At 38.6% G+C, this 10,644-nt stretch overlaps 1 protein-coding gene across 2 annotated transcripts; it reads left to right on the top strand.

Annotated features, from left to right (window-relative positions):
* Window positions 1–285: 285 nt before the first annotated feature.
* Window positions 286–5,641, top strand: LOC306853131 (uncharacterized protein). Of its 2 annotated transcripts, none has more exons than XM_079390330.1 (4): window positions 286–415; window positions 2,049–2,387; window positions 2,693–2,800; window positions 4,303–5,641. In XM_079390330.1, the coding sequence occupies exons 1-4, from the start codon at window positions 373–375 to the stop codon at window positions 4,437–4,439; spliced, it is 627 nt and encodes a 208-aa protein (XP_079246456.1). In that variant the 5' UTR covers window positions 286–372; the 3' UTR covers window positions 4,440–5,641. The 2 variants fall into 2 exon arrangements, with proteins under 2 accessions (XP_079246456.1, XP_079246457.1); XM_079390331.1 differs by having other exon boundaries at window positions 2,097–2,387; window positions 4,303–5,632.
* The last annotated feature ends 5,003 nt before the right edge of the window (window positions 5,642–10,644 follow it).

Here is a 10,644-nt window from a genome sequence, read left to right as displayed (position 1 = left end):
AGCTTGTCTCTTCTGTAATTAAAGCCTGCTAATGTCCAAATGATTTAACAGATAAGGAAAATAAAGTTTATTTGATTTAGACTAAGAACTGTCTGTCAACATAAAAAATGGTATTTGTGTATTTTAGATACTAAACTAATTCTACGAGTCACTTGTTTATTCTTTTGTTAGTCTCTATCACTGAAAAGTGTAAATTACTGACCGACAGTGCCTGTCATCCTCTCCTATGAGGAAACTTCCTCTTTCTTCTTTCTCTGTTAAAGTCGTGTAATTTCCTGATGTGTCAGTAGAGCTGCTGTCTGTCCGTGAGACTCGATCTGACTCTCTTCTGCTGGGATTGAGGTCTTCTGGAAACTGGACTTTAGAGAAATTATGCTCATCTTTGGACTGATGCTGCTGCTGCAAACTGCTGCATGTAAGTCAACTTGTTATAAAAATACCTTTTATTGTTTAGATTGTATTCTACCCTTGGCCCAGACTTTCCATTTGAGATATAAAATTACATTTACATGTATTCATTTAGCAGATGCTTTTATTCCAATCAACCTACAAATGAGGATCATAGCAATTTGTCACAGAGCCAACGGTTTTCAGAGCGTACTTTGTGAGGTTTAATAGGCTAGATAAGAAACAAGCTAGAGCAGAGATGAGAAACAGAAAGAAGTTAAATGTTATGTATAGTATGCATGTAGTGCTTTGGTTTAAGGTTGTGGAGAGGTGCTTATGGTAGAGGTACAGCGAATGTTAATTATTACCTTTAAAAACCACACTGATTTATACCAAAGAGTGAAATTTAGTGGAAATGTACTTAAAGCATAAGTTTAAGGGGTGTGTGCGTGCGTGTGTGTGTGTGCGGGGGGGGGGGGGATTACAAAAACTTTGATGCATGTACGTTTGACATTTAGTAGACAAAATAATTTATAAATATAGATGAGACTGTTAAAAATGGTCATTAAAGAAACCAAAAAAACCTTTGTGTTGTCGCATTACATTTTTCAAAAGCAATTTTAGTATGATCTGGTAGTTGTGTCCCAAGTCAATTCAGCTTTATACAATACTGATATGTCAAAGCAACTTCAACAAATTCAAATTCAACTGTAAAGTGAGTTTAAAAGAGAATAGTATCATTCAGTTCAATGTTGATTCAGTTCAGATCAACCGTGTCGATGTTGCATCATCGAGTTGTTTAAAGTTCACTTTTTTGTATTTTTCAGTGTAAACACATTACTAACACTATTTATGTTACAAAATAGAATACAGAATAGTGCATAAGTATGAATGAATTTGGCTGTACCTAGCATTTTCAGTCTCATAATTGTTTTTTTTGGGAATATAAATATGTGAGTGAAAGTGTGTAAATCAGACTAAAGGATTAATCATCTTAACTGAGGTTGATGAGAGGAGTTTATATGCTTCCGTGGCATCAGGTCATGTGAACCGTTTTTTCAATAGTATACATTTAGTCATTTAGCAGATGCTTTGATCCAAAGCGACTTACAAATGAGGACCATAGAAGCAATCAAAACCAACAAAAGACCAATGATATGCAAGCACTATAACAAGTCTTTTTTTGTTATGAAAGAAAACAATCAGAATAGAAAAAAAGAAAACAAGTAGATAGAATAAAAAAAAAGAAAGAAAGCTAGTGTTAGAGGGTCAGATACAAAGAAAACTAATAGATACAAAGAAGACGGATAGATAAAACAGAATTAGAATAGAGCGTGCTAGAGTTAAAGAGTCAAATAAAGATGTGTTTTTAGCCGTTTCTTGAAGATGCTGCTTGGATTGAGGTGGGAAGGTCAGCAGGTGGGAACAATTAATGAAAAAGTCTGTGATAGTAGAATTACTTTTGTGAAAATATATGAAAATACTTGTCTATAATCCATTTTTCAGATTTCAATTTATGCTGAAATGGTCTTTTCATACATTATAATTTTGGATGCTTAAAATAAAAAAAAAATAAAAAAACATTGATACTTATTTTACATATAAAAATGTTTTAGAGTTGATTTTGGTAGATTTCAGTGTGTGTGTGTTTTGTTCTTCAGGTCTGGATCAGTTCTGCAGGTTTGATCAGTCTGATCCCTGTTACGCAGCTCTGGGACACAAACTCAATCTGCTGATGGTGCTGGACGCTAGTGAAAATAACCTGAAGATACATAAGAGGATATACAGCTCACAAGATGATCCAGTTTGTAGAGTAAAGAATGGCAGGATGAGGATGAGGGAATGTGATCTTTATAATAACAGACCTGAAGTGACAGTCATTAATGGGACTCTGATAATAAACCGTGTGATCAGAGCAGATTCAGGGAATTACAGATTAACACTCGAGAGCTCAGACGGCACAGAAATATTTAAAGGAGATCTTCAAGTGATTGTTGAAGGTACAGAAACTCTCTCATCAGACTCATTACAATCTCATGTTCTCCAAAGATCTCACTCTCATGCAAATGACTTATGAAAACAAATAACCAACGAATGATAATGAACGATAAAAAGACAGCACAGAAACAGCTACATATTTTCATACAGAAACTGTGTCATCAGAATATTGATATTAAAACATAATTTTTTCATATATTTATATTTTGTGTTTAAAAATGGTTTCTATCATTGAGCTTTTGTAATGAATGAACATTCAGACACTGTTTTTATGTTTAGCTTTTGTCTTGTGTTTTTCCTTCCACAGGTCTTCCAGTGGCTCTGATCGTTCTGGGATGTCTTGCTGTAATTCTTATTGTTCTGGTCATCATTGCATATTATGTTTACAAGAAGAGGAATCAGCTCAAACCCACAAGTCAGTCTTGAGTTCATGAACCTACAGTATTATATTATTGCCTTTATCACTTTATTCACTTATGTTTGTCCTCATTTGTAAATTAGATTGGATTAACGCATCCTATAAATGAATATATGTAAAATCTGCAGTTCATAGACAAACTGCTTCTGTTACTGAAGGAATAATTCGCCCCAAATCTATCATTATTTATTCCACCTCATTATTTCCAACCCTGTATGTTGTTTTTTCTGTATGAGTAAATAATGACAGAATTTACATCATTGCACAGAAAACATCAACTATAACATCTTACTTGTTAATATTACTATTTACTAATACTATTAATTTGTTGGTTTTAAGTGATTGATAGCACAGATCATGATTCAGATGTAAAACTGAAAATATTGCCCTGATGTAGCCTAAATGATGATAGTGAATCATATCAGAGATGCAAAAAAAAAAAGTCAGCGTCTGTCAAGATTTCTATCAACTTTTATTGAAAAACAAAAACAAAAAAAACTGTATAGGAATTTGACACATTTGGGAGGTTATGGTCTTTTATAACCTACCGAAACTTACTGACTACAGCAGTAAGTCACCGTCTGAAGTACGGAAACATGAGACAGCAGTGACATAAAAACTGATAGAAAAGCAACTGTGGTTTTAATAAAAACACCCTGCCCTGGTGTTGCCTCAAGCACAGCAAAAAAAAAAATGTACTAACAGCAAGTCTAGAAAGGAAACCGAAGCGTTTGTCTGCCTTGCTGTCGTAACACCATGTGTCACTACAGTCCTGACACTGAGTCACTAAAATACAAATATTAAAGTCATGATGAGTCTTGATGTGTTTGTGAGAGTATAAATATGAAAATAAAATAAAGAAATACACAATGCATATAAAATAAATAGTATGAATAAAATATACATATAAATGAACAGAATAATAAAACATAACTAAATAAATAGTATAAATTAATGTGTATAAAATAAATAAAATAGAGTAGTGTTCTTATAAAATAAGTAGAATAAATAAAATACAGTATAAATAAATAAAGTGTATAAATGAGCATATAAAATACAGTTTATAAAAATAATAAATAAATTGCATATAGAATAAATATGTAAAAATGTATAAATAAATATGTAAATAATATGTAAATAAATATGAATATATAGAGTACAAGTAAATATGCTCATAAATAAAATACAGTTTAAATAAAGAATAAAATATGTATGGAAATATACTAATAAAGTTTAAATAAATAAGCAAGAAAAAACATTTACGTAACTTCTTTGTCACAGGGACAACAAAACAATCAATGGAATAATTCACAATATGTTTTTCTCTTTTAGAATAAATATTTATTACAGTAAATCAGTTTATCCCCAGTTCAGCCAGATTTTAAACCGTGGCTGTAGGTCACCGCTGATTCTCACCTTTTGTAAAATTAATGCAACAGAAATCATCATGTTTATAATATAGTTATAATCCCATCTGTTTATGTCCTTCTCTTTCTGAGGCCCTCAGACAAACAGGAATGAGAAGAAGGAGCAGGAGCTTCATTACGGAGAAGTGACGTTCACTGATAGAAAGGTTCAACAGCAGCCGAGTAAAACACAGGAGGAGTGTGTGTACGATCAGGTGCAGATGCAATAGTGTGAAAACCACCACAAAACCACCTGCGGGTCAATGCACTAATGTGACTTCACATTTCACTGTCATCAAAGAACAACAGTACAGCTTTTGGCGGCTTATGATGAAATGCTCGGCTTGCACATCTTCTCTCCTGTGTGGCAACAGAAAAATACAGTGTTTGATCAAGAACAGAAATGTAAAAGGATGAACAATGGCTGACTTTCCATTAACGCCACTGAAGGGAATCATGACTGCTGTGACTAATGACTAGTACTACATAAGTCATTGTTTTATTATTTATTCTTTATTTTTTAGATAAAATATATTTCTGTGACATACAGTACTATGCAATTAAAATACATGTCTGTTTTCTGTATCCTTGTTCTGGCTTTTCAGTTTGTCGCCACCTAGTCAACAACACAGACTGATGACGCCTTTCCAAAGTTATTAACATTGTAAATGTTATAGACTTTTCATTTTATTTTATTTTTTTTTTTAATTAATGTACATTTCTAACTACATTTGTGTTACCATCAAAATGACAGAACACGTGTTACGTGAGTGTGGAGGAAGTGACGGCAAATTTAACACAATCAACGTAATCAATATTAATATATTTTCCTTTTTTGGAAAGCTATAGAAACACTATCATGGAATTACAATATTGCAAATGGTTGACGACTTCGGCTTACGTAAATTAAACATAGTTTTACTACAAATAAAAACTAAAAAACCCTGGTTACTGTAGTTATACTGTATGTAAGGTCTGTTTTGGGTTCTGTTTCATGTTCTTGTTTTCATGTCTTTTATTTTGAAGTTTAGTCACAGTTCCTGTTTGTTTCATGCTTCCCTTGCCCTCATGTATTCATGCTATTGGTTCTCTTGTTCATTGTGTCATGTTCTGATTGGTTGTCCTAGTCATATGTCTTGTTTCCTTATTGGTTGGTTCTTGTCATGTGACCCTGATTGTTTGTTATAAGTAGCCATCATGTTGCCATTGATCCTTGTTGTGTATTAATGTTGTAACCCGCTGTCGGTAAGTCTAGTCTGTTCATGCCATGCCAAGTCTGTTTCATGTTAAGTCTGTTTCATGTAGGGATGTGCCGAACAAAGCTTCTGAAGCACTGTGGCTTTTACAACAAACTGCGTTGATATTTCGAAGCTTTTGACAGAGTGCTCTACTGCAACACCTGGTGGTCAATAAAAATTCTGTCATTCAGATTATTTATTCGTTGGGATGTCATTGTAAGGTTTATTTGTATATAAGCAAGATGGTACAAGTAGGGCTCGCTGCAGTCCACAACATCCAGGGGGCGTGGTTGGATCCACATCTAGGGGTGGAGACTGGTAGGTTTAGGGGTGGAGATGGGGTGGGTTTAGGGATGAGGGGGAGGAGATGGGTAGGTTTAAGTATAGGCAGGTGGGAGGAGTTGGATCTGGATCCAACCACGCCCCCTGGATCTTGTAGGCTGCAGTGAGACGCTTCTCAGATGGTGGTGCGTGTGTGCGAGTGGTAGAGTTTCCTAATGTTATTGTTTTATGCAATATACATGACAATAAAGACTTTCTGTTCTTCATATGTACTCACATCAAACTTGTGTATTTTTATGAACTTTTATTAACAATTATACACCACACCTCGAAGGAGAGCTGGACGGGACCAGCGGGAACTCAGGTGGGCTGCACGGGACCAGCGGGAACTCAGGTGGGCTGGACGGGACCAGCGGGAACTCAGGTGGGCTGGACGGGACCAGCGGGAACTCAGGTGGGCTGGACGGGACCATCATCGCCGTCCTGGACGGCGGGATCATAATTGTGATGAACGGCGCAACTTTCTTCTCCCGTCGCGGCGGCATCCTGCTCGCCGCGGGCGGAACCCTCATCGCCTTACACGGCGGCTTAGGTTTTCCCGCAAAAATAAAATCTGTAAAAACTGCATACATATAGGCATTGTAACGGTATGCTGTCCAGGAAGACAGGAGAACGAGGAGCTCAAAAATTAGAATATCTTTTAATAAATGAAACGGAGGAAAACAGGTTACACAGCATTAAAACAAACATTACTTTAAGACTAGACGAAGACAGGAACTAAACTGAATGCTTTTAAAGGAACAGGAAACAAAGGAGCTAACTAGATAATTAATTAAACATAGGTGGACAGGATTAAAGGATGATTAACTAATGACTGAAACTAGGAAAGGAAAAAACAAATATAGGAAAACAGGAACTAAACAGAAACGGACATGTAACAGGCATGACATGATGGATATTTATAATTATTATATTATAAACAGTGTTGTGCAAGTTACTGCCAATCTGTAATACATTACAGATTACTTGTTACTGTTATTTAAAAGTAATCCCTTACCTTACAATATTACTGTCTCAGAATTGTAATGCGTTACATGACTCCTGTATTACTTTTGAGTTACTTTCACCAAAATATCTACAGAAGTAGAACTTAACATTCTAAAATGTACTAGAGCCCTGCCCTAATGACAAAGTGTTTATTTTTCGTTCCGGCTTTTTATTAAGTTCATTTAGAAAAAAACATTTGGAGCATTTTTTGTTCATCAAATAAGTTTTTTTCTTTCTTAAAGTAACGACCAAGTGGTCAGCAGCAGACCGGCAGGCTGATCATAGCTTATGTTTTATAAATGTAGCCTTCTCAAATCATCATGACTTGCCTAAAATAAAATCTATAGATATATTAAAACAGTTCAAGCATATAACAATGTTTAAACCTTTAAACTAAATGTGCGCTGCATCCAGTAGTTTGTGCGGAGAGTGGAAGCTAAAGCGCAGGACATGAGGCACCAGCGCAATCAATTACAATTTTTTTTTCAATGGAAACAACTTATGCCATAATTTTTGCTCATAAGAGTAATACATAATTTGTAACTGTAAAGGGTCTACTTTTATTTGTGTGCACTCACAATATTAAAAAAAACTTTGTGCTTTTATCTTGAACAGGAGCGCTTCACAAAAATGAACCGAAAGACAGCGAATACATGCCTCACAGACATGATAAATATCTATATCGAAAGCTTTAAATTACTACTTAACGAAATAAATAAAAACAAAAACTATTTAATATAATCGTTATCCGTGAAGATGCACTTCTCTCTAAAGGCGCGTCTAACGAGGAGATGGCGAATCCTTACTATTTCCCCCGGACACATTCATGGTAATTACTTTTGCTTTATTGTGTGTATTTGAAGGCAGAACTCTTCATCTGTGCTGACGGCTCGCTGCGGGACACTAAACACTGCCAAGTCGGTCTTGACAGTCGCTGCAGCACGGACTCATGTTGTTTCCATGATGGATGTCTAAAATATAAAGAGAAGGAGAAGCCTAAAACAGCCGCGTCTGAACTATGACGTGAATATTGGTCCGAAGCCCGGCTCTATGGATATAAAAAAGTCAGAGCCTGACTTTAAATTAAATAAAATAAAATCGGGGGCTAAAAGTGTGTTGTAACGCAAGCGTTACTGAACATGTACCGAGTAAAATATTACTGAAAATTGATTAGTAATGCCTTACACTACTGCGTTACAGCAAAAAGTAATACGTTACTGTAATGCATTACTTTTGTAACGCGTTACTCCCAACACTGATTATAAATGGATCAATCGATGTGCTTTGGGTTTGAGCCCGGCGTGACATGTCAGTGAGGTAACGAAGCTTCATTCACACAGGTCACGTGACAGCCTCATTTCAAGAAATGCTCCGGAACACTGTTTCGAAGTACTAGTGTGTCGAAAACTCGAGATGTGTATCAACACTAGGTGTCGATCTACCCATCCCTAGTTTCATGTCAAGTCAAGTCTTTTCAAGTCTAGTCAAGTCTCAGATTGTGTTTGTATTTTTGATTTCACCTTTGTAAATAAACTGTACTTGGGTTCATCATGCTCGCCTTCAGTGGTAAGGATTTTGTGCCTTTGCCAGGGAGACCAGCCTATCGAGGATTATGTGAAGAAGTTTTGTGGACTTTGTTAATGGTAGAATTTAATGATACGGCACTTAAAGACATTTTTCGTTTTGGTCTGTCTAATGAAATCTCATGTTTAATGCCACCACATCCCCACACTGGTCACTAGAGCAATAAAATTACTTTGCTTTGAGGATTAGTGGCTCTGCTTTCACAGTGGATGTCGTGGAGGAGGAACACGACACTCCCCCAAAGTCCTCAGTCATGTCTGTCATGTCTGCTACTCCAGAGCCTGCTCACATCCTGCCGGTCACTCAAGAGATTCTTCACAACATGGTCGCCATTCAAGAGCTTCATTGCAAGATGGCCGCCACTCAAGAGTCTCTTTGGAAAATGGCCGCCGTTCTAGAGTCTCGTCAGGTCTCAGCTGATCTTCCAGAGTTTTGTCACGTGACAGCTGATCTTCCAGAGTCGTCATAACATTTCAGAGTCTGCTCACGTCAAGCCGGCCAAGATGGCCGCCAGGCCTGAGCCTCGTCACAGCTGCCAAGTAAGTTTCCCCTAAGGATTTTTTTTTTCACTGATGTCAGTGCGAGCAGCTGGCATCCCCAGGGCCTCGGCACAGGCTATCACAGAGACTGTTCCCCTAACCTCAGTGCTTCCTGTCATGGCGGTCACCATTTAGAGCATGTGGGTGGCACACTGCACTTCTGAGGCGTCTCCTGTCCATGAATCTGCCTCAGAGGCCTTTCTTTTCTATGAATCGCCCTCAGAGGACTCTCCTGACCATGAGTCCACTCCAGTGCCTCCAGAGGTGGCGGCTTCCGCTGCAGAACCTCCCGAGGTGGTGGTGTCCACTTTTGAACTCACTGTCTGCCCTGTCACGGGGCCACTCATGAACTCACTATTACCCCCTTTCCACCAGCTGGAACCAGGTGCTAGTTCAGAGCCAGTGCTATAGCCGGTTCTTAGTTGGTTCGACTGGCGAGCCCTTTAAGAACCGGTTGCTTTTCCACAGCCTAGAGAGCCAATACAGAGCCAGGTCTTACGTCACTGAATACGTTTCATGTTTCGGTTCACTAGCGCGGCACAACAGACTTGTTCGAGGTGCATCAGCGCCACGCAGACCGATCGATTGGCGCACAACACACTAAAGCACCGCAAGAGCGATCCAAAAGCATAGAGAGCAGTCTGCTTTCCAGTCGCTCCCGCAGCACCCCGATGCCTCGCACCGACTGGTTTGTGCAGCGCCGATCCATCCTGAACAAGCCTAAACAAACTATCAACAATGGCGGACGTTGCGTTGCTATTGATGTTCATGGCTTTGCGAACCTACATTGGCATCCAAACACGGCGAATCAAACGTGTTCGCGTTTAGCTGCTATTTCAAATATGGCGGTCCAAGTTTCTGTTCGTCTTCTTGGTCACGGTAACCCCGCCCCCAGCTCCTGACGCAAGCGGTTCTTCCTTCTAGCCCAGCAATGTTTTGGTGCTACTTACGAACCGCTTTTCCTAGTTCGGAGCTGGTGCTTTCGGTGTCGAAAAACAAAGAACTGGTTTGAAACTAAGCTCTGGCTTCGAACCAGCACTGGAACAGCCTTGGTGGAAAAGGAGTATATCTGTCCTGTCACGGCCATGGAGGCTGTCCATGAACTCTTTGCCTGTCCTGTCACTGCCAAGGGGTCTATCCATGAACTCTCTGCTTGTCCTGTTATGGCCATTGAGGCTATTCAAAGATATTCTGCTTGTCATGTTGCAGCTATGGAGGCTGCTCACAAACTCTGTGCCTGTTCTGTCAAGATCAAGTGGTCTGTCCATGCACCACCCTGGCTCCCTGCTCTGCCTGCGCCACCATGGATTTCTGCTCTGCTGGCTCTGCCATGGCTCCATGCTCCTCTGGATCTGATCCATGGCCCAGGTCCTCCATTGATCCACTGTCTGCCACTGCTCCACGGTCCACATCACGATTCAGGTACCCCTGCATGGGCCTGGCCCTCCATCCAATTTTTTTTTTAGGCAAAGGATCCATATTAGTTTTAAAAAGCTGGAAATGTTGCCTTTAGTTGTCAGTCAGAGACACTGAGGATTCAACTGATTTCTGAACAGAGCTAAAGCTCCAGCAGAAAATGACCTAGTTGTGCTTAAGCAATCTGTTGGTTTGCTTCATGGACTTGCACACCATTAAAATGCTGTGGCATAATGAAATAGTAATTATTATTTCAATGCAACACTGAACAAGAAACAAACAGTTGAAAGGACAGTAAATAGTAAAACGTTACAAATCCCAAAAGGCAT

This window comes from Barbus barbus (genome assembly GCF_936440315.1).
Source record: "Barbus barbus genome assembly, chromosome: 33".
NCBI lineage: Eukaryota > Metazoa > Chordata > Actinopteri > Cypriniformes > Cyprinidae > Barbus > Barbus barbus.
This window is presented reverse-complemented; position numbering and strand designations above follow the sequence as displayed.